The following is a 25,665-nucleotide window of genomic DNA, read 5'->3' as shown; positions in this document are numbered from 1 at the left end:
AATCAAAGCTAAAGGCGGACCAACCAAATATTAGAATGTGTGACATTTTTTTGGCCAGACAGTGTATTTAATATCTTGCCTAGCAATCAAAACTTGACAGGGGTTGTAATCCTTCCCTACTCTACCCAAAACAAAAAAGAAAAAAAAAGTTTGACATTCTATATACTTGCTATACATGCACTGTAACCCTCAAAAATATGCACTAATTCAGGACATAGGTCATTTATTATCACCATGAAATCTGTTCAACATCATTAACATTTATTGTTGTTTCTTTGGAGTGTACTTTCAAGAAGGGATACAAAAAGAATGTTTAAAGCACCCGCAGAGATTATTTTTCTTTATTCCAGAAAGCAAAAACAAGAAGAAAATAAAAAGTAAGCAAAGCAAAAATGGTCTATAAGGAAGATACATGCCAAGCTTGTAAGGTACAAGCTCCGATTTTAACTTCGTCTTCGATTTGTGTGCGAGTTAAATAAATATTTCCACCATTTTTAAGCAATGTTTCTTCATCTCTTTTTTTTTTAAGCGATGTTTCTTCATCTATTGGAAGGGGGGTGGTAGGTATTTTAAGGCCTCAAGAAGTATCCTATGTGCTGGTGAGGCCAGCAGTTAAACAGAAATTTGTTTTTTAAATATATATATATAGCCCTCAACATACTAAATGGGGCCTCATGCACAAAATACATTCGTTGCTTAAAGCAAAGTTTCAGAAACATCAGAATGAGCACTCATCATTGTAGGCATTAGAAAAAAGCTTGTTTAAATAGCTATATACTAAGTTAGACTAATTCTAATTATGTGCAAGTTTTGTGCATTTATGAGACTGGTCAAAGTACATTGGGAATGGTTATGAAAATGTTGCTGGTTTTGTGGATAAAAAAAACAAAACAAGGCTCATCACTTCAAGTTCATACATGTATAATGAATTAGCCCATACAACTCTAAAAGTGCTATAAAGAGGAACTCCAGGAATCTAAAAAAATAACCCTTGCAGTGGGGCTATCCTTGCACTGCAAGGGTCAAGTGCTTGTTTTGGTCTAGGGGCTGAAATAAAAAAGAAAAAATTATACTCACTGGATCCTTGATCCACACCTGGCTGCTAGACCAGTCCCCGCAGCATCTTCTCCCCCAGCCTCTAGTGGTCTAAGCCCCGCTGACCTCATTACTTCTAATACAGGTCTATTCACCTGTATTAGACCGGAGGACACAGAGCGACATTCCATAGTTGGAGTGGAGGGCGAGAGAGGCGAGTGCTGACCTCTGCGGGGCCAAGCATCAGGTGATTATATCGTCTATATTCTGGCCTCTAGACCAAAACGAGAAGTTAACCCTTGCATTGCAGAGGCAGCCTCAATGCAAGGGTTAATTTTAAATAACTGGAGGTCCCCTTTAATGGAAGTGAAAACCTTTAAGGCCGGTTTAAAGCTTTGGGGTCCGTTGCAGTCTGTTACCGCACTCGTGTTAACATGTGGTATTAATGTGCGCTATGTGCGCCAATTGCATTCCATGGATGACTAACATGAAGTATTAGTTTTGGGTGGCCTCATTCTTCTAGGAGTGCTGCTTGTTAGTCACCCGAGACTAAGAACACGCAGATGTTGCCCTGCTCCTTTAGATGCAGTATGAGTTACACGCCAGGGGCACAAAGGGCAAAGCATACGAAGAACCATCTATGAACGGACTTTGCATATTCGGTCTTGGTTTAGGTTTTAGATATACATTATCTTTTTTCCCCCATTTCAAATAAAGTAGGGAATGGTTAGAATCCCAGTCAGGTTTTATTTGTCAATCATATGTGTACCGATCAAGAGATTTTTCTTCTCTTCCTGTACGGTGAATGCAACAGGAAGCAAAAAGAGATCTCTCCAAAATGAGGTAAGCCCCCCTCTTAGACTGATGTCACAAGAACAAATTGTCCCCATTGGTAGATTTCTACAGAAGGTAACATAAGCAGGCTTACTTATGAAAGATTTAGGTTTGGCCCCTTTATTAGGCTTTGCTTATTTTTAGTCTTCAGCTTCAGAAACAGAGTTGAGGTCAAGCCTGTCAATTCCGTGAACTCACAGCTTCTGAGTGTGCATAACTGAGTCAAATAACAAAGCCCTATGGTTAAGAACAATGTAAACAACTATGGAGTCAAATACAAATCTTTACTAAATAAGCCCTTATGCAAATAAATTCACACAAAAAACTAGCCGTAAGTGAAAAAGGACATATATATTATCTCAAAAGTGATTCATTCCAAATGGTGTAATTGCCTAAAATGTGACGATCTGTTAGGTTGCGACATGCCAGCTGAAATCAGGCTTGCACCAAAGTGCCAGCTCTGTAAGCAGATAGGTGGGTGGGGGTAGTACATAGAAGGGTTATTGGAGGGCAGGCTCAGATGGCATCACCGGTATGGTAATGTTGACTATAAACCTGAAGAATGGGAAGTAAATTCGGTGACTGCTATTGAGCTAGAACTTACATTTAATGAAACATCATATAAGACATTTGAGGCTTGTTACCATCTACAGCCAGCACTCTAAGACAGGAGCTGAAGGGAGCTGTCCTAATGCAAACATGACAGCTGACACCACTTTTAGGATGCAGGCCTCAATGCCACCCTCTGCAGGGGGCATCTCTAGCTTTTTTTCCCCCACTACCTGCTAAGTAAATAAAAAGCTCAGATAAGGATGACCACCATGGAGTCAGCAAATGCATTCCCCACATTGGCATACTGACAGGTTCCCTTTATTGACTTCCTAAAGGCTCCTTAAAGCTTAAAAATTGCTTTGTAAATGTGTGCTAAACTGAAAGATCTTTAGACTAGCGAGTGAGGAAGAGCTGTCAGTCCAGACAACATGCTGCCCTCACACACTTCAATAGCTGAGGTCCTTTTTTACTTTTCATCCACTTGAGAAACAAAAATATGTAAACAGAAACTGTTGTGGAAGAGATATGAATGTTTTAATGCATCCCAGTATGGAACGGAGTAAGGTCTTCGCTTGTGTGACGTTTTACCGTCAAAGTGGGCATGACAAAAATGAGGTGCACCGATTCTGCAGTACACTTCGTCCAAAGTTTTATTTGCCCTTGAATGCTGGGGAAGGGGGGAAGGAGGCAAGGAGGGATGGGGTTGAATGTTTAGGCTGATTTTCTTAAACCAGCAGGTTTAAACTATAAGCATATTATCTTTTAATACAAGGTCCAATGTATATACTGTTGAGTTATTTGTTCTTAAGTATACAAGGCCTTCAAACTCGCTCCATACACTGCATGAAGTGAAGAATATTTATTAAACAGTTTAGAACATGATCAAAAGCCTAAAAAATACTAGTTCTCATACAACATTCTAAATAAGAAAGCTAAAAAAAGAAAATATAATAATCTTACTTAATCTTCAAGTTCAAACAATCCCTACAATCAAGAGTAAGTTGTAAAACCTCTTTTGTAAACAAGGTATATGTTCTAGAATGAAGGTCTGTGATCCATTCCTTCGAATGATCCTAAAATACCCCTGTGCTTTTGTGGGGAGTGGTATGTTCCCAACTATAGAAAAACGTTAGCAGAGACATTGGGCATTCTAACCGAGGTTGTTCCTCTCTCAAGTGTCACTGCATTTCCCCACCGTTAAGATGAAAATGATTGAAGAATGGCAGAAAAAAAAAAATTAAAAGAAAGAAAAGAAAATAGGAAGTGTGAGAGGCAAACGGTGCTGACAATCTCCGGTCCCATCAATGCAGTAGATCTTTAATTGACTGGTTGTCTGTAGATTCAAAGGCACTTAGTCCATCGGGTCCCTTCACGTTCTTGTCAGCTCCCTGCAGGAAAACAAAAAGAGAGAACAGATAAGTGACCAGAAACCTACCTGACACAAGAGAATGAATTCTCCAACACTGTTTAAGTCTGAACTCCAGCTCAAAAACAGAGTACAGTACATGTACAAATTAACCTGCTTTTGCTGCAATACACACCTTCAATCTAGAACGGCAAACCCCCCTTCCCCAAAGTATCTCTCTCGTCATTTAACCCACTTCCCCTGAGGTACTCTCAGTCCCGGCTGTTCTGTATCTGGCATCCTGGGCTCACAGTATTGCTGCACTGAATGCACGTCACTATGTAAGCACTGTTTGGAAGAGAAGGACTGCCCACCACCGGAAGAGAGCTAGAACCCATGACACCATCAAAATGTTATGTGCAGGTGGTGGCTAGGCCTGGTATTTTTTCTTCTACAAATAGACTTCCCCTTCAACGCTGAATATTACATACAATGCGTATAAAAAGTTATCAACTTTAGCATGTTATCATTGTGCTGCCACAGCCAGTATTGTTTTCTGTTATTTTATTACATTGCTCATCATCATGTTATGGTATGGTATGCATCTGACAACTAGTGGGAGATTAGTGCTATGACAGCTTAATTTCTGTATACATTTGGCATCTTCCATTCAACCTCCCATGTTTAGTGTTAACTGGTACAGTCTTCTAGTTAGACACTCCCAGCCTCTCCTTCCCCATTTCTTTTCACTTCACTCTCACTGTGTTAAGAGGGTTCTTTTTATGCTGTACAAGGCTTCAGATAGAAATGCCTGACAAGGAATCACATCCGCTGCATTGTCAAGCCTGAATAAACTACACTGGGTTCTACTCGGAGTCTTCTTGGCGAGTTGGACCTGCCTGTACCATAAAAACTAGTCTCAGGAAGGAAATACATAAATTGGTGGCCGAGACAGAACAATCATGTTGAATTGTTATGGAAAGTGATTGCGCCCCCACCCCCCACGATCAACACAAATATACTTTACACTCTTAAAAATAGATCTGTGCAAAGTAATTTAAATTATTTACAATAATATGAAATCTATATCTACTGAAACAAAAAGCGCAAAAATATTCATTATAATATAACATGGGTACAAAAAATGAAAAAAAGGCCTCAGTCATGAAGGGGGTTAAAGGTTTGCAGTTCTCAGTGATTTACATAGCTTTTTTTTTTTCCATCTTACAAAGCTAAATAGAGTAGTCACTAGTTATTCTGAGGGCTTGTTCTTACCAATTGCGTTGTGTTCCAGAGCAGCAGCTGCTGAAACGCACCGCAATAGCTCACAAAACTTGCCCCTGCGTCCCTGGGCGGGAGGGGGTGCATTGAATTCAATGGCACCGCTTGCACGCCTCCCCCCCGGAGTGCGATTGGATGCAAAAAATAGTTTGCAGTGGAACGGAACACAGGCAATGTTTTGCCACGCGTCCGATTGCACTGCGGGCGGGAAGGGCGGGCATGGAAGCGGTGCCATTTAATTCAATGCACCGCCACGTCCCCTCCTGCCCCAAAAAGCAGGGGGAAGTTTTGTGAGCGATTGCGGTGCGTTGCAGCAGCTACTGCTCTGGAACGCACCACAATTGGTGTGAACAAGCCCTATAAGATTTCAGAAAAGGACTAGGTAAAGATCTGCAATAAAGTTCACTAAAATCCTTGCAATGTATATATTTGCCCCAAAGGAGACTTTTCTCTCTCAACAGAGCTGATGATCCACTTTAAAGTTTATGTCCAAGCATTACTCAAATTATTATTATTTTTTTACTTTTACCTTATGCCGGCACCCCACCACATTGTGTACAACGGCTCTTGGGAGTCAAGACAGCAGCACTGTTTTTCTGGGACAGAGAGGGGTGGGGAATAGTTTGGGGTCTGTAGTCCATCAGGAGAGAACATAGGAAAGGCTGACAACACCAGTTTGTATTTCAGTGCAAAAAAGGCACAGGGCCAGAAAAACTAAGACCGGCAATTGTTGAGGAAAGCCAGTGGCTGCACGTGTCAAATTATTTTGGCGCATTTCATGTCAAATGTGCATACAGTTTATTTGGCACATATTAGAATCTGTAACGGTCTTGCGCCATTATCCTCTTGGCCCACTACCGCACACCTCTATTTTATGTGAAAAGTCACCTAGAATGTTTTTTTTTTTAATTAATGGGTGCACTAGTCACATCTTTCTATTGAAAACCTCTAAACTGAACTATTAGTTGGTGTATCCCAAAAAAATATGACTTCCGTGCACAAATATGTGGCACCCAGATAGTTTATCTGGACCACCGTGCTGTCAACTCAAAACAGGAAATTGGAGTACACTGGATTTCTTGCAGAGCCACAGGTACACAGGTATTTTTTGTACTGTTAAATCTGTGCTAAGTGATAAAACCCCCAAAATTGCAACTGCATTAGAAAGACATTGATTTTTCTTTTTGCTTTTGCTTTTGCTTTGACCCCCATATTTAAAGCTTTTCCCCATTAAAAGGAGTAATATAGGATTAAAATATAGGACACAGATCTTCTCTCCCAGCACCAATATTTCACACATCTACCTATTCCAATACAGAAGCTTATTATTAGATTCTTGCTACACTGATATCTGACAAACCTGAGAAAAAAAGAACTATGTAACTAATCATTTTTTATGAGCTCATAAAACATGAAAATGAAAAAATATATATATATATATCCGTTTGTAGCAGGATTCATTAACCGTTCTCCTTGCTGTATACGGCATCTGTAAATGAAGCTACAGATTTGTTTTTTATGAGTTGTGGAAAATACCTTAGAGCGCAAGATGGAAAAAAAAATAATTAAATAACAGCAGAGGGGCTAATACCACTTCTATTTTCCGGTGCTCTGTGCTGGGTCTGCGGCGTTTTATTGCTTAAAAACACAAGTAATTACAGTTTCTCTCTGCAGTGGGAAATAGGTATTGCGGCCCGGTGTCATGTGTTTATCATTGAACAGATCTCAAAGGGCTTCGATTGCACTCGTAGATCTAATGCTAGCTCTAGAATGCAATAAATAGAGAAAACGTGATTTTCAATTGCCATGCATTTTATACAACCTCAGAGAAGCAAAAAGGAAGGAGGGGGTTAGCAGGGAAAGACTTAATTTGTACATCGAGGGTCAACATGCATAGTCAGCGTTCTTCTTAGGGGGTTTTCTGCAGGTGCTTTGCCTGGCTGACCATGGCCACCGACTAGCAAAAAACGCCTTGGGAGAACACTGCAACACCTGCTTCACCCTTGTGGTCTCTGTTCACCTTGCTCCTCTAAGCCCCAGATTGCTCAAAGGGGATTCAGGATGGGAAGAGGGAGGTGAACTCACATTTATTGATCTAATCTAGGCTAAATTAACCTGGAAGCACTCAGCTATGAGCACTTCAGGGTTCATAGTCATCAAATCCTGGATGCAGCATCTGGGCAAGAAGGAGATCTCTCTGTCCTTGGTCTGCGATGGATAGAGTAGGAGGCACAAGGGTGTACTAGTCCTTCCCATAAAGTAACCATCACATATATATTTTGGGGTCCATCAACCCTCGTAAGATAGTAATGTAACAAAGTAAAAAAAAAACAAAAAACACACACACGGTAAGAAAAGGACATATAAACTTATTGTACAACACATACTTGGTATTCCATGGCATGCATGAAATAGAAAAATAGTTTCCAATAATTTTAGGGCCATCGTTTAGGTAACCCTGAAGTGGTGAGCTGTAAAGGTTTTTTTTTTATGCATTGCCTTCTTACAATTTTGGGTATCAGAGTTTTTCACCTTTTCACATGAAAACATGATTTTGAGACGATGTGTGGTACCTAATAACTCAGCATAATCCTCCTTTTTATAATTAATTTTAAAAAGTGTGATAGTATGCTTTAAAAAAAAAAAACACCTTGAAACTTTTTTTTTAACTGAAAATAAAGATGTCCCATCATTTTTTTTTAACACAAGACTAAAAACACATTTCTAGGGAGACCAGTGGTCATAGTGGGGCTCTTTTGCAGAAATGAGGCATGTAAAAACATAAACCGCTCTAGTATCTATGAAATTTCAGTACATTTTGGGCTTCAAAAAACTGACTTTTTGATACAGGTGTTTCAGCGGCCGAACGTATGATGCAAAACATTGCATGGTTTATTGCTTATCACACACTGAGGGCCATACTTGCGATTTGGGTGCTGGTAACACCTAAGCATTGGCAGAATCACCAAGGTGCAACTAACCTTGCTGCTCCCCTTGCTGGTTGAAATTCTGCAGGACCCGCATTAATAGTAGCGGAGCAGTAGCTGAGTGTTGCTGATTCAACAAGTGAGGGACTCATAGAAGGTAAGAGACTTTGCACTTTTGTTGTGGCGTCATGCATGCGAGTCTTGCTTTCTTTTGTTTCCAGCAGAGGACTCACTAGTATGACATTTATGCCTTTAAAAAGGAGTCCCATGCCTTCTTCTAGACCCAAACTATGTAGTCAGACGTTTGTACTAGGGATGCATCGATACCGGGTTTTTTTTGTACTGATATTTTTTTCCCGTTACTCGCCGATACCTGAAGTGCCATTAAGGAAGCCAGGCGGCGTGTAATGACTCGCCACCTGGATTGCTGATTAGTCGGGAAGCTGGGCAGCGTGTAAAGACTCTACACCTGGCTTCCTAATTAGCATGGAAGCCGTCCCCAAAGCATGGAGTCGGCTTTCTGGCGAATCAGGAAGCAGGGCGCCTTGTAATGACTTCCTGATTGGCCGGGGAGCCGGCTTGACGAGGGAGCATGAAGCCAGCTTCCCGGCCAATCAGAAAGACAGTTGCCGCGTCATTACACGGCACCCGGCTTCCTGATCGGCCAGCTTCCAGACCAATCAGGAAGAGGGGCAGCGAGTCATTACACGGCACCCAGCTTCCTGATTGGGCTAGGCAGCGGAGCATTTGGGCGAGTACGAGTGCTCGCCATCGGCACGGATACTAGTATCGGTGCAGCCCTAGTTTGTACCGATGCAAATCTGCTAGAAGGAAAAGGTGAGTGTTGTCCCTCTGAGCCATCTAGCTGTGCAAAATTAAAGAAAAAAAATCTGAACAGCAGTTGGTCATGTGACTATACAGCAAAGACACAATCTCTCACTTTGGGTTTACTGGAGTGCACTGGAACGGCCTATCCTATCCCACCATCTGCAGGTAAGGATTGGCAGTAAAGTTTGGAAAAAAAAGCTTGCAATGTATGGAACTTAGAATTCATTTTAGTTTTTCAGCAAATACAAGGGTTTTTTTTTTTTAACGTTAATAAAGTACACAAAACAATAAGGATTTTCGTACAATCAGACTACTCTAAATCCCTGAGTTTGATGTTTAAAGAGGATCGACCTTTAGGGTATCAGAAGCTTTCCATGTCTGTAATTAACAGACTGTGAACTAATTACAAATAAAAGCAAAATGCAGTTTTTGAAGGAAGAGCAGAGAAAAAAAGAATCACAGCTTGAAGGAGCTTTCTTTACATTTGAAGGACGTTGCTGATAAAACTACAGTCGAGCTGAAGTAAGATTGACAACGGCGCGTCCTGAAGACGACAAGATTAATCTCGAAATCCAAAGCACTGATGAGACATTAATTATTCCTGTTATTTGTTTATTCGGAGGGTGTTTTGCAGGATGCGGAGATGTCACTTACATGGCTGTCTTTTCTTATGAGGAATACCAGTTCAGGATAGAGCTGATAACTTTCCTGGAACATAATCTCTTTCCTATCTAGCAACACAATAATGCAAACAAATCAATCGCTTTGATAACAAAAGAAGTGACTGCTTAAGCTGGCCGTACACTGATAGATTTCCCTACGAACGTTCATGTGAAAATACTCTTCAGAACATTCCATAATGCCATCAGAGACTTGACGAATGTTGTTTGAAAATGTGTTTGATTTTAACATTTGATCTTGGAAATAAAGGGAGCTTCTGTCCTCCTCCAATTTTTTTTTGTAACTGCGGTCAAAATTGATTAACTATTTGAAAATGAAACAAACGGTCCAAAGTTGTACCCGTGTATGTCCAGCCCAACACTGGTAAGAATGGAATACTGGACACAAAAAAACCACACACCCCTGCTATGACTGACAAATAAACATTAGACATAGCAAGAAGTGCCCTATATGGTTGTATGACCATGATGTAAATATGTGTTAACATATTTTATAATTTGTTTTCGTACATGGTGAGTTCAACCCAAATCCTCACAATGCAAAAGGTAATCTGGTAAACCAGATGACCACAATATGTGGTTGGGATATGAATTGCTGCATGTATCCCAGAGGAGCAAGTAAGGAAGTTATGGTGATCTCAGTATCTCTGTTATAAGGTCTGCTCTTACTGGTCGGTCATGCACAACACCATCCAAAGGATGCCCATTCAAATTAGAAAGGTGGCAAAAAAGGATGAAAGGTATCAATATCTTTGAATGACTTATCCCTGCCAGTATAGTTTCAGCTAGGGGCACATGTGACAGGGTGACAACAGAGGAGTACAACTGGGAGACTGTTGCCACTATGGGGTTTGTGTGAAACGAGCTCACTCAAGCCCGTCAGTGACACATCATCCTTCCTGGTCCAATCAGCTGCGTCAAGGCATTCCCCACCTCACAGCTACACGTAACAAAGGGGTGGGCAATGCTCCGTCCGCAGCTGACTGGGCTGGGGGGCACCAAGCTCATACACATCCCTAGTTGTCACACTAAGTATATTGGGTGCCTGAATAAGGATCTGAAATGGCAGGATCAACAGGTATTTTTTCTTTTTTTTTTAATGAAAGCTGCAGACTTAGAAATACTGAAAACATTTGAAATTATAGTAACTTGTTAGACTTATATATATATTTTAGTGATTAGGTTTAGATATATACGTAAAAAAAAGACAGGGTAATGGGGTTAGAGAAATCCAACAGCCCTATAACAACTTTTGAGAATGTTCTATTACTTGTAAAAGAGTATAAAAACAATTAGGCTGCCTGGGGATGCTCATTTAGCAATGAATAAATACCCCTTCGTCTTAAAATATGAAAGTTGCTTTCTATGAATGGTTTTGGGCTGTGTGTCAACTCTGGATCAGTGGGAAGGTCTGCTCATAGGGAAAAATAGCAGCAAGTGGCAAACCTGATCCACATCAGTGCTCTGGACCGGCTTTCTGAAACATGCCTGCTCAATCTGAGTCAGCGAATCCTCTTGTAGCCTACACCAGGGGTGCATGTGACAGGGTCACAGTGCAAAAGCACAGTTGGGGGATGGAGGCAGAGGTTTGTCAATGGGTACACCAACTTCCCCCCCGTGCACACATTTGTATAGAGGATTCAGATCCTAACTGGCATAAAATGAAAGACACCCAGATTGGTTTCTTCTGCTCTCTCTTTCTCAGACTCCAGGTTTCTGATGTGAAATATTACAATTTTCCTCACGCTCTCGGCTGTCTTCGCTTAATGTATTACTCCTTATCTGTCTGGCTGCAACTATCAGAGCCTCACCGGCAGAGTAGGAAGCGAGATCTGACATTCAAACTCTTTCCATGAAATGCTGGACAGGTAATGCAGGACGTTTTACCTCGCACGCTCATCCCATTCAGCTGTCCACGATTCTTTCCTGGAAAGATAAACAGCTCCCGCGTGGTGCGATGTTATCGAACGGCAGGCAGACAACGTCTTTTGTTATGTGCAGCCGAAACTAATGGAGACTGCGGTAGTGACCTCCATACAGTGCCAGATAAAGAGGCTTTAGCCAGATGGAACTTAGTTGCAACATCAGCGTGCAACAAGAGCCGAATTCTCTTCTCTTTCTAAGTACACACACAATATCCACCTGGGTGCAATCTGTGTTATATAGCAATGAACACCAATCCAGCTTACAATCGTGCAACAATACGACAGGGAGATCAAGTGTCATGAAAAGGAACAGGCGCAATACGCTCTTATGACCCTCTCTGAGGTAAGGCCTGCTTTTAGGTCACTGCAGTTTCTGGTCAAATGTATAACAAAACAAAAAATTTATTGAAATTTGTGAATCTCCATGGAATATGCACATTTCCCCATGACTTATCCCTTTTAAGATGTGAAAATACAAAAAAATTCCTAGCAATCTGCCAGAAATCCAATTTCCTATTTGCGGACAATGCTGCCACTTCTACACAAATGTTCAAATTGGTGTTGTCAGCCCCGACTGAGTTCATGCAATCTTGGCACCTGGTGTCGCCCCTATACATATGTATACATTGATTTCTTTCCCATCAAAACTGTGCCGCTACCTTTATTCTAAACAACCTAACCACATACCGTGAAGTCCCATCAGGTTAATTTTATGCTGTTTTTGTACCATTGAGACTTCCCTTTACTACCTGTCCCCAATACGCAACAGGAAGTTAGGCCCCTTTCACATGGGTGGTCCCATCAGGTACGACTGCCAGTTTTTCCGGTGGACCTGATTAGATGCCCAATGCTTGTCTATGGGCAGCTGTTTGTAAACATATAGGCGTCCATTTACATTCAGTTACCCCCGTGTCCGGCCAAGTCTGGAGAAACAAACGGAACAGTATTCTGTTTTAACGGACGGGTAATCTGATATAAATGAACACATGTCCATTTACTTTGGATTGTGCAGGGTCGGGAGTAATTTGATGTAAATGGGCATGTGTCTGATTACATCGGATTTCCCACAGACCGACATAGGGTCCAGTTATTTCAGTTCCATTGCAAGATTGAGGGGGAAAAAAAAAAATGGAGGGACATGGAAGTCACAGTGGTGACATCCTTTCCATACCTTTGCAAACAGGAGTGGATCCGTGCACAAATCTCCTCCTCATCAGCTGTGCAAAAGAGGCCTTAGGGGTAAGCCCCGAAAGTGAGGGGAATTCCCCTCTTAGGCTGTTGTCACCCGGACATACGTCCCATTAGAAGATTTCCACTTGCTCTTGTGACAAACCTAAAATGTTAGATTTCCTCTCTCTATTTCAGTGAAAGCGGTCACCAGTACAGAGGGATTCATCTCATTGCTCTACAAATCTAGAACTGTTAACTTATGTATTTTTACAGCGAATTCTCATAATCGAAATTTCGTCTAGGGTCTGATGTACTCTATACTCGCTCTAGTGGATATCAGTTGCAGACACTGCAATCATCATTTTTGCTGAACAATTGCTGATACACAATTACAGAACAGCCAACTAAGACAGCATATTGTGTTTAACAATAGCGAATATCCACTGTACACGGTAAGAATATGTAATGAGCAAACATTGGGCCTTATGATGGGGTGGGCAAATTAATATGGAATTTAGGAGCTAGTTTGTCCAATCCAGGTGCCAGCAGGATTTTTTGTAGTGCCCAGCTCCATTGAAAACAACTTGAGAAAAGCTCAAAATTAGGTGCCAGCTGTCATTTTTAAGGGTCATTGACTACCTGTCTCCTGGGATTTGTCCAGCCCTGCCTTATGCAAACAGGGAAAAAAAGGTTTTTAAAAATCATACATGGTCAAATCATTTACAATACAATATTCCTATCTTGAAAACCTAAAAGGCTCCAATTTCCCTTTAAGATCATTTAAAAAAAAAAAAAAAGTTGGGAAAGCTGGGCAGAAATGCTGGTTTAGCTACAACACTTGCAAAGAAAACCCCAAACCACAAGCCACATTTAACACAGGCCTCTAATGCTAATTTACAAATGAGCGCAGGCTCCTGAGATTTTCAGTTATTGATGGCAAATTAGATTTTTACTATTCCGTTGTAGCTGCCGTGGTTAGCAGAAATTAAAAAGGTACGCTGGCATCTGATCAGCAAAATGGCATCTGCTTTCTATCAGTAATGATATTTTGGCAGAAAGCTTGGTCACTGTCGGATTGCCCAAATCAGCTCGTCACGTCATTGGGCATAAAGAGTTGTACTGCAGATGGTGGGGATGGCTAATGAACACTGTGATGGCTATGAGACTCCTCGTTGTCTGAAATCTATGCTTACATTAGTAAAAAATATATGTAGCGTTAGCAAGAATATAGCAATAATCCTTTGGATGGCTAGTGCAGGAACTCACAAATGCAGAAAACTTGGACAAGACCCCAACAAGTAAAAAGAACTCCATTTGCAGCTATAACACCCTCTGTTTCCCGGGAAGGAGGGAGTCTGTGGGAATTTGTGCTCATTCAGCCAAAACAGCATTTGAGAAGATCTGGCTCACAATCCGCTTTCATTTAATTCAAAAGTGTTCAGTGGGGTTGAAGTCAGGGCAGACCACTCAAGTTGCTCCACATCAAACTTATGAAACCAAGACTTTGTGGAGCTGGCTTTGTGCACAGGAGAACAGAAAAGGGCCTTCCTCAAACACAAGGTTTCACAGTACACAATTGTTTAAAATGTCTTCGTATGCTGCGGCATTACCAGTAACCTTTAAAGGAGTATCCTCCAGAGAGTGAAATACTCTCATCCCCATAGCCAGAGTCAATGTGACACTGCAGCTGTCACACGTCGGCTCTATAGATCGAGAACTGAGGGACCGCAAATCATGGATCGAATGGTTCCAGATCATTCCCTGTAGAGATTGCAGACTGTCAGTCACCTCCCTCTGCAGGGATTCTCCTCCCCTCTCTCTGTTCCCCCAGTGCTAACATGAGGGACAGATAGGGGAGGGGGCGGGCACAGCTGGCTCTGACTCGAGAGGCAAGCCAGATGTCAATCAGGCGTCGGGATGGATCCCGGCTATACTGTCGGGATCCATCGCAGCTGCAGTGTGGCTCTGTGCTGTCAGCATATAATGGGCAATAGACCCCTATATGCCGAGTTTGGGGGCACAGGAGGACATAGTAAATGTCCCCCTGTGACCCAATAAAGAACTACAGCCAAAAAAGGTTTGGCCAATGCTCGCTTTTAATGGAAACACCTAAAGTCAATCATTTGAAGACATGTTCAAACACTTGGCCATACATCCGTAGGTCAGGTGTCCAGAAAGTAGCAGTCATAGTGTTTATATAAATAAAAAAGGCCTTACTCATGCTGAATATGTTGTCATGCGTTTTGTTAAAGTCTCAGCATTGGAAAAATGCATGAACCTAAGAGAACATACGGTTTCCTTTGCAATCTATTCCCAACACTTTACATTGGAAGAAAAGTCCTGCAGCCTGCATTTCTGGTGCGCTGACCTATATTTTCTCATTCGGGTCACTCAAATTGGGTTTCTCAAACATGCAACGCATGTGAATGTTCAGTACGCATAGATCTAAAAATGCATTTGCATTTTTTTGCGTTCACTTATATTAAATATATACAGTAATAAATTAAACTACACAGTTTATAAAAAAGGGAGGAAAATGTGTGGTATATACTTTTTTGATTGTGTTCAATATATTTTGTAGTCATTATTTTTATGATGAGAAAACTTTGAAGATATAAAGCACACAATTAATTCAGTTCTGTACCTATTAAAAACATCATACGTCATTTTAATTATGAATGCAAGCAGTGTACCTAATTTCTTGGTATCAGCCTCTGGCAGTCCCTATTCAGCAGCACTCAGACTAGGGTAGGGAGAAGCAGCACAAGGAGCCAATCAGCTGCGGTGCAGTGCAAGCATCTAGCCAGTAAGAGGAGAGGGCAGAGAGATGAGCTTATCAGTCTGCTGCTTCTCCTTTTCACTGTCCAGTCACAGGCTGGGAACAAGACCTGCAAGTGTTAGTGAACTGCAGCAGATAAAAATCTGGTCTCCTGCTTTGCCAGACAGGACTGTGTGCTGTGTAACTCTCAGGACTGGATGAAGAAATACAAATCTCTAAAAAAAATAAACAGCTCATATGTTTTCCTATGTGTATTTAACTCTTTGCCAGGAGTTCAGCTTTAAAGGAGAACTATGAGGTGAGCGCTTTTCACTCACCTCATAGTTCTAGCCGACAATGAGACTGTCACAGGTCGGCTCAGTAGATCGGAAAGTGAGCGAACACATACCGGTGTTCGCTCACCTTCCGATCCTGTCGCAGCTCTCTGCCGTGACACGGGCGTGGCTGGATTCCCCGCTCCGATCCGCCAGCGCTGACTGGCGGAATGGACTGGGGAGGGTACAGCTGGCTCTGCCCCTAGATAGGCAGAGCCAGCTGTCACTCACGCAGCTGGGCGGATCCAGACATAATTGTCGGGATCCGCTTCAGCTGTGACGTCTCAGTATACCGCGAGCTGTAGCTCCCCATATACTGAGCTTAGGGTGCCGGGAGGACGCTAGTTCGTGTCCTCCGTTACCCTAAGGAGAACTATGGGTAAAAGCCCTGACCCCATAGTTCTCCTTTATGGGCTTGTTTACACCATGTCCGCATCATGTTCAGACCAGTTTGTTTGTTCCCAGACCATTTAAGCATCCCAATGTATCCCTATGGTATTTCTGGGCTCTATTCAAACCAGCGCAGTGCGTTCCGGACCAAACTTAAAAAAACAATACTGCTTGTCTCATTTTCTGGAATGCACTGGAACGCATGGAAACGCAAAATCGAGGTAAAATCGCGGAGAACCGTGTGAACCTGGCCTAAGCATTAGCGTGTTCTAGTACACCAGGGGTGGGCAAACTCCAGTCCTTCAGCTGTGGTGCAACTACAAATCCCATTAGGCATTGCAGGACAGTCATGGGCATGACCCCCAGAGGCAGATGCATTATGAGATTTGTAGTTCCACCCCAGCTGGAGAGACGGAGTTTGCCCACCCCTGTAATACACAATAGCTATGCCAGAACAAAAAAACAGGAGCCACAATAGTTTCTGATGCAGACATTTTAAGGCCTGATTTGGATGGACAGTTTCATGAATATGTGTTACAAAATTCACTGTGTCTAGCTCCAGGGCCAAAATTCATCAGCCAACGTAAGTAAATTAGTCTGCAAACTTCTGCATGCTGTTCCATTCTCTTTAGCAAAAGCAGACATTGTTTTGAAATATAGAAGATCAAAAGCCGTTATTATTGGCATAACAATCCCTCACAGATGCGGTCTTGTCTGTGCCAGCAGCCAAAAAGGTTTTCAGCAGAGGAAGCAGGTGAAATATGTGATAGGCCATACGTTGAGCTTTTGTGTTTCTTAAATAAAACAAATCTGGGTTACGGATGCTTTAACTTAACATTTTATGCATTGCAGCCAGGAAAAGGATAAAATATAATCCATAAATGACAATGCAAACACTGTCATTCCCTAGAGAGCTGCAACAGTTTTGTAAGAGAAACATTACGGCGCGGCCTTGATTCTTGCCACGGAACAGATTGAGAGGCGAGATGCTGAAACGAGTTTGTGTAAACAGATCGGTCTGTGTTCTGCGTGGGCGGCTTGGCAACACATAAAGGTGCGTACATTTTCAATCACGCTGCGGTAAAGAAATATTCGACATGATGAATGGCATGATTGACTAAAATCTATAAATATATATTATACTCATTAAAGTGGACCTTTAGGTCTGGTTCACACCTGGGCGTTTTGTAGCAAAACGCTCAAACACCGAAATCCCATTATTTCCTATGGGTATGGTTCACACCTGGGCGTATTACAGGCCGTATGAACGCGCTACAAAACCCCCCACACCCAAAGTACAGGAGCTTCTTTGGGGCGTTTTTGTTGCACGTTTCCATTGGGATACAGCCAAGTAGCCCTCGGAAACGCGCGCTTGGCGCATGTTTTTTACTGCAAATCGCGGTAAAAATGCGCTTCACGAAACGGGCGACAAACGCGCATATTCGATACGCCTAGGTGTGAACCCAGCCTTACCCATATCTTTAAAATAACAACAAACACTCCTTTTAGAAATGTTTAGTAATGACAATCTACAAACGCATACTTCTAGATAATCGCCGGCTTTGTATTCTTTGCATTCCTTATTTCTCTTTTCTTCCCCAGTCTTCTCACAGTGGTCATGTTTACTAAGGGCAGGTTACTAGATCTCCTTTTACTTCCTGGATTTCTGGCACATGACTAGGACATATGACAATGCACATCCATCTCAGGGGAGGAAAATGCCTTTCCCCGAGATCTCATGAGATTACAGATGAGATTTCCCACCAATGCTCTGCCGATGACAAGGCAATCCCAGTGTGCATTACTTTGGCAAACTGAAGTCATTTTGCCCTTTCAAAGCAGGAAGTGAATGTTCTGCAAGTGTAAGTATTTCACAATCACACCATTTTACACCTGACATGTCTATGTTATTATTAATCATCATACATAGAGGGATGCATTGGTAGAATTTTATTTTTGAGTGTAAAAGGTTCCGCTTTAACCACTTCAGGACCACCCATAAAAAAAAAAAGTCCTGTCCTGAAGCGGTTATATCAAGAACATGGCGGCTACTGCAGTCGTGTTATTGGTATAATTTCAAACAGCCGGCAATTGCTGCTTAAATACAAGCAATGTGACGTCTCTACGGCCTTCGGGTCGCTTGTATGGTGTGGCGCTGTGTGTCCTCCCCCCCTCCACCGCCGGCTTCCCCGGGCTCGGGACCGGCATGGAGGGTCTCCCTTGACTGATCAGAGAGAGATTCAGCAGGCTTCCAGCCACTGATCTCTCCTCCGATCACTGGACCGGAAATTATGTCCAATACATCACTTCCGGTGTCACTGTGCACATTCACCGGCTCTTAGAGCCATAAGAAGCTGGGGAAGCAGATATCTGATTACTTAGCTTCTTTGGGGTCCCTAGGTGACATTAGGGATCTGAAAGACCCCTGATGTCTCCATAAAGAGGACCCGTCACTTTATATTAGCTATTACATAGGGGGCTTCCTAGCTCCCTATGTGATAGCAATAAAGTTGAGTGTAAAAATACAAAATTAAAAGTAACAAAAAAAATCAAAAATTGTTTAAAGTCCACCGCCCCCAACGTGCATGCAAACACACTTCGGGTGCGCCTATGTGCAAAAACGAAAAATGCGCCACACGTTACATATCGCCACGAACGTCGGAGCGAGAGCAATCATTTTAGGGCCATCAATCACTGGTAACACTAAGCTGATGAGCAGTAAAAGCTTTTAAAGTGTCACCTATGGGAAATTCTGGGTATGGAAGTTTTTTGTGGTTTCACAAACGCACACAATTTAAAGGCTTGACATGTTTGGTATCTATTTTCACTTGCGTGACCCAATCTTTAATATTTGTTTATATTTAAAAATTGGGCATTATATTCGCATTCTGTGCATTACATGTCATTTTAGTCTATTTTATCCTAAAAATAAATACTGGTTTGATAAACATTTGCGCAAATACCAGGCGACATAAAAAATTGTAACTGGCATCTTTTGTATTCTACAGAGCCTCTGCTTTCAGAAAATATATCATTGGGGGTCTGAAGCTGTTTTCTAGCCAAAAATTCTGATTTTATTGTGTGTGTGCAAATAGTAAGAAATTGCTCTGGCCAGGAAGTGGTTAAAGGTAAACTCCAGGCAAAGTGCTAAATACAATTACATACAGTATATGGGAGAACAAAAATTTGCAAACTAAATTTTCCTGGTTTATGGTCAGCCTTACTTAACCCTTCCCACTCAATTCCTCACCAGACTAGATGTCTCACTTCTTTTATTACTCTATTTGTATACGGCTGTGTCTTTTTCCCTCTTTTCCCTCCAGATGCTGTTATTCTATAAATTTTGCTAAAGCATTGTGTATCAGTACTGCTTGGACCAAGAAGAACACCCCTAAAGCTTGTCCTGAAATTTAAAATTGTGCAATATCTCAATAACTGTTAGGGCCCATTTACACTTTATTGTTTGGGGTTTGCTCTGCAGCCTTGCCCAATGCAGTCCCCACGCATAGACAAGGAAATCTGCCTTACATCCATTCAGCTCAGTTCACACCACTGGTGCACCAAGCTGCATTTTTATGCATAAAGATGAATGAAATATTTTGTGACATTTCAATAATAATATTTTAAAACATTCTCTCTGGAAGGAGACTGAGGAAATTAGGGCTGCAGCTAACGATTATTTTCATAATTGATTAGTTAGCCGATTATTTTTTTTCGATTAATCGAAAAACAAAAAACACCATCCTTAAATTTTAAATAAAATATGCGGCGATACCTGACATGAGTAGCACAATTGTAGTTTTTCTATGTAGGGGAGATTGGAAAGCGGCTCAGACCGCTGCAGCCAGCACCCGCAGGGAGGAGAAGAGTGGCGGCAACTAAATCGAAAATAAACTAATCGATGATGAGATTTGTTGCCAACGATTCTCATTATCGATTTAAATCGATAAGTTGTTGCAGCCCTAAAGAAAATGCTTCCCCTTTCCTGCAGAAGACTGACACCTTAGCCTAGGTAAAAGTAACAAGTCTTTAGCTCAAAAACATCTTTTTAACAATAAAAGGTGGAGCTTTATTAAAAAAATAAAGATAGTTACCGTATATTGTGCGATCACACTGTGGGTGGGAGGTGCGTTTGGGGTGCCATTAAAATGAATGGCACTGCAACACTCCTCCAGCAGCAGAATTTGTCAGGCCGAAACCAAAAATTACTTTTTTTTTCCCACCTTTTTTAATAATTGTAATGCAAGCACATGGCACATGAATAGCTTCAGCCAGGAAATGACAGCTGCCAGTAGCGAGATTCCGCAGACGGCAGCCAAATCTAAATACAGCAGGTAGCGGACAGATGCAATAGCCAGCCTGCTATTGGCCATTTCAAATTGCAATAGCCAATAGCAGGCTGGCTAATCGCCCCCACCCACTGCCCAGCATGGAGGAGAGAGCTAGGGGATCCAGCCAACTAATCAATAATGAGTATAGTGACAACTATTCTCATAATCGATTATTTTAGATCAATTAGTTGGTTGCAGCCCTAATGTCACCACAAACCTTCTACAAGAACCAGATCTTAACTCCCAACTCCGGGCACAATAACCTTACCAATGTCAAAGCAGCAAAGCGTTTCTTTGCCTCAAAAGCAACCAACTGCTATCATGTTCTTCTTCATTCAGCAAATCATCTTGTTTACATGCCGGGATTAGTACAGGTCCCGTTGTGTTTCCAGGCCACTCAAATACACAGAGCCAGGCTTCGCTTTGTGAATGCCCAGAAAGAAAGGAAGGTGGAGACATGACCACAGTGCTTACAGAAGTACAGCAGGAGCTGTACTAATCCCAGCATAAAAACACGCAGATTTTCAGGCCATATAAGAAAGCATACATGAGGAGATAAGTCGGATTTGCAGAAAAGATCTGACTGTCCTCATGGGACAGATGAGAAAGGTCCGCAGACCAGCAAACCTAAGCTCGCCATACACCAGTAGAATTTTCTTCTAAAAAGTGTGTTTGCGGAACATTTGTTCCATTTCCTAAAAAGTTAATAGGATCAAATCAACAAGCGCGTTCTACTGCATTGCCGAAAAAATTCAAAAGAGAAGGATGGAAAGTTTCTCTTGAACAAAATTCTAACCGTGAATGTGGTTTTCGTGCATTCCAACATTGAATGTTAAAACCAAATGCAATTTGGAATGAGAGCCCTCAAGTCTCTGATGGCATTATTGAATGTTCTTGCGAGATTGTTCGTATGAACAGTCGTATAAAAATATCTGCAAGCTTGGCTAAGCTTACAGATAAAGTCTATGAAGCGGATACCCTTATCTTCTTGCAGCGATGCTCCTCAATAATTTGCTTATGATAAATTAAAACCCAAAAATAATCCCCTTCCACCTCTTCACCATTTATTAAAGCCCTCCAAAGACCTTTTTCAAGTGTCCCTTGCCAGCAGAACTTATGCAATTTGAGACTGGTGATCCGGTGCTAAAGTCCAGGCTGGTAGCTAACCAGTCTTGTTGTTGCCCTCCTTTGTGACCGCTGGGATCTTCACGTGACGCGAGGACCTACTCGACAGCCAATGGGAAGTTGCCACATCACCAGGCAAACACGTGGACACCCAAAAATGAAGCATCCCACGGTACAGTAAGGAAGAGAGAATATACAGGATGAGTCTGCCATGTGACCATAGATTTGGACTATTTAGGACATTTTATATATTATGTTTTATTTTCAAATGCTTCAGTCATTAGATAGAGGGGGTGGGGGTTATTGTTCATGAGGGGGAAACTTGTGCAGAACTTGAACTTTAAGCATAATTCACCAGGGAATGACAGCACCATAATTTGGTTGTGGTGCAGGGTGGGTAATAGTTTACAGTAATACCAAGACACAATAAAAGCCAGTAAGTTATTTGAAATGCTGAAATATCGGAGCTGGGTGGAGTTGACCATGCACTAGAAATTCTGCGACACACACCTTTTTTTCTGCATTGCATAAAAAGGACCAAACGCTTTACAACATGGGAGTTATCTGGCCAAAAAGGCAATGGAGCGCATCTCAATCAACACACAAAGAGCGATATATGCATGTAAAAGAGCAGAAGCAAAATGTGAAGATAAAAAAGACATTAATTCAGCAATAAATTAATTCAGACAGAGCTGGGAAGCAGGCTTTTTTGTGTCAGTTTGCAACAAAGCGTTCTGACATTCAGGGCAATTAAACTTTAAATAATACGCAGGGACTCCAGTATTAACTTTAACAATATGAAAGTTCAATATTTTTTGGATAGACTAGGTTTGCGCCCTTAGATGTACGGTTCATGAAGCAACAGACAAGAGGGTACTGTCGTCAGGTGTTGGTCTACAACGTACAATGGTCTTCTGATAACTTTACATTCTACTGGTCAGACAGTCTTAGTATAATAAAAAAAAAGCTGATTTATAGGCAACCCTAGACAAAAAAAAAAAAATTACAAAACTGACAATAAAATTTACTAACTCCTCTGCCATCACATAATTCCTTGCATTCTTGTGACGGAATGCAAAGCTTTTTGTGAGTGGAGGAGAGGGATCCTGTCATTCATCTGCCCCTATTCCACTCACAGAACATTTTGCATTCTGTGGAAAGAATGTAAGGAATTCTGCAAATGGTCGGGGGCGGAAGAGGAGGTCCAGCAGCGTGATGCCATCGCTATTACAGCAAAGCAGTTAACGCAAACAGCGCCAGAAGATCATAACTGTAAAGGGGATCCGGCATCACTGAAGGGAAGACTTTTACAGGAACAACCAGTCAGCAGGACGTAGCACACACTATAATACCGGAAAGTTAGGTCCCTGCAGCTGTATAGCAAAAAAAAATAAAAATTTGAATTAAACTTCTTTAGAGAAAAGACAGAACTGTGTAAATCTCAGAAATTATTCAACAGAAATATAAATAATTTGGCGCCCCTCATATATGTATTACATATGTATATTTCTTTTTTGCCCGGAGTTCAGCTTTAACTCTCCAAGAGAACATCTTTAAATTATACCTGCACACATTAAAGTAGGGATGTTCAGATACCAGAGCCGATACTTGGCATTTTCATAAGAACTACCAGGGTTGCAGCTGGGACATTATTCTGGGCTCCACCACTGTCCTGAAACCATCAGTCTGTATTGTTTTAGAAAAATCGGGAGCCCCGTATGTTCCTTACAAATGACAGCAGCCTCCTGTTGAGTTTTTCTCTAGTCTAGTTGCTGGAAAAGTACTTATAATGAGCACGGTACTTGGAATCTGAACATCCCTACATTAAAGTGTCAGTGATGAAGTAGGAGTCCCTTCTTCAGAGGGGTAGAAGAGGCAATTAAAACACAGAAGTCCAACAAAGTTTCCAGTTCTATTTCATGTACAGAGCTGTGACAAACTTGGGGAAAAGTTTGTAAAGCATCAGGGTACAGAAAAGTCAGAATCTGGAATGCAATAAAGCCAGTAATTCCAACAGAGCCATTTGGAAAATTAAAGACTTAGCCTTGTAAAGGCAAGAGAGATAGCTGGCGGAGGACTCTGGCACCCTCGGTGAATTATCAATTGTTGGTTACAAAGGAGCAGAGCGAATTATAAAGAGGGTTGTGTTGTGCTTGAATGGCCTGGTTAGAACAGAAACATATTAAAACGACATAGCTGAAGCGCGATCTGAAACGGTGCGTAAAACGCGGCACCAGCAGCGCAGTCACGCGCCAAGAAAACATTTAATTAGATTTAGGAGCATATGGTGTATGAGGAATACAGAAAAAGGAAAAACATATTCTGAGGGACATCACTAACATTGCCTACCAATTAGAGAACAAAGTGGACTTAGGAGTAAACAATACTTGTGTTTCATACAGTACAAGACAAGCAAGTTGTAAACAATTTAACTTTTACAGTAGACATTCTTCAGCTGCACTTTTACCTAGACCCACTTTGCTAAGAATTTCACAGCACTATGTGGCCTAACAGGGACCACTACATTACTGGAGGTGCAAGATACCCTTTTGTGGAGACTTGAAAATAACAGTCATTTGAACGTGTGGGACATCCCATTCCAAGACCATGTGCATTAATATAGCGTTGCCCCTCCTTTGAAGCTTTAAAAACTTCCATTCTTCTGGGAAGGCTTTCCACTAGATAGTGAAGTGTGTGTGTGTGGAAATTCCTGCTTATTTAGTCAAAATAAACATCACGTACTGATGTGAGGTGAGGTACTGATCTTGGGCAAGAAGGCCTGGCTTGCAATTGGCATTCCGATTCACCCTAAAAGTATGTTTAATAGGGTTGAGGTCAGGACTCTGTGCAGACCACTTAAGTTCCTCCACAGCAAACTCCTCAAATCAAGTCTTTATGGAGCTGACCTTGTCTACAGGGGGCACAATCATACTGCAACTGAAAAGCACCTCCCAAAACTGTTGTGACATGGTTGGAAGTGCACAATTGTCTAAAATGATATATATACACACACCAATCAGCCATAACAATATGACCAGCCTCCTAATATTAAGAAGGCCCCCCTTTTGCCACCTTAACAGCCCTGACAGGTTGAGGCATGGACTCCACTAGAGCTCTGAAGGAGTGCTGTGGTATCTGGCACCACGCCGTCAGTAAGTCGCGAGGTGGGGCGTAAATGGATAGGACTTGTTTTTTCAGAACAATTGGATTGAGATCTGAAAAATTTGGAGGCCAAGTCAACACCTCAAACCTGTTGTTGTGTTGCTCAAACTATTCTTAAACCACTTTTGCAGTGTGGCAGGGTGCATTGTCCTGCTAAAAGAGGCCATTACCATCAGAGAATACTGTTTCCATGAAGGGGTGTACTTGGTCAGCAACAATGTTTAGGTCGGTGGTACGTGTCACAGTAACATCCACATGAATGGCAGGACCCAAAGCATCCCAGCAGAACATTGCCCAAAGCATCACACTGCCTCTGCCAACTTTCCTTTTTCCCATAGTGCATTCTGGTGCCATCTATTCCCCACGTAAGAGACACAAACGCAGCCAGCCACATGTGTAAGGAAACGTTTTTCATCTGACCAGGCCACCTTCTTCCATTGCTCCGTGGACCAGTTCTGATGCTCGCATGCCCACTGTACATGCTTTAGGCTGTGGACAAAGATCAGTGGGGCACCATGACCAGTCTGCAGCTACACTGCTCCATATACAACTATGATGTACTGTGTTCAGACACCTTTCTATTGGAATAAGCATGAACTTTTTCAGCAATTCCAGCTACAGTAACTCTTCTATTGGTTCGGAATACATGGGCCTTTGCTTCCCTTGTGCCTCAATGAGCCTTAGCCACCCACGACCCTGTCGCTGGTTCACAGGTTTTCCTTCCTTGGAGCACTTTTGGTAAGTCCTGACTACTGCAGACCGAGAACATCCCATAAAATTTGCAGTTTTGGGGTTGCTCTGACCCAGTCTATCCATCACAAAATTGCTAAAATCTTTATAGGCTTGCCCATTTTTTCTGCTCCCAACACATCAACTTCAGGCACAAAACATTCACTTGCTGCCTCATATATCCCACCCACTTCCAGGTGCCATTGTAATGAGATCATTAATGTTATTCACTTCACCTCTTAGTGGTTAATGAGAGAG

At 41.9% G+C, this 25,665-nt stretch overlaps 1 protein-coding gene across 1 annotated transcript in view; it reads right to left on the bottom strand.

The window, feature by feature from the left end:
• Positions 1–3,191: 3,191 nt before the first annotated feature.
• Positions 3,192–25,665, bottom strand: part of MTPN (myotrophin) — a 60,224-nt gene continuing 37,750 nt past the window's right edge. Inside the window, exon 4 of the mRNA XM_018558555.1 lies at positions 3,192–3,809. Within this exon, the coding sequence (XP_018414057.1) occupies positions 3,723–3,809 (87 nt within the window). The 3' untranslated portion in view covers positions 3,192–3,722. The remainder of the gene's footprint in view (positions 3,810–25,665) is intronic.

This window comes from Nanorana parkeri, unplaced genomic scaffold (genome assembly GCF_000935625.1).
Source record: "Nanorana parkeri isolate BGI_ZX_2015 unplaced genomic scaffold, ASM93562v1 scaffold346, whole genome shotgun sequence".
In the NCBI taxonomy this organism is placed as follows: domain Eukaryota; kingdom Metazoa; phylum Chordata; class Amphibia; order Anura; family Dicroglossidae; genus Nanorana; species Nanorana parkeri.
This window is presented reverse-complemented; position numbering and strand designations above follow the sequence as displayed.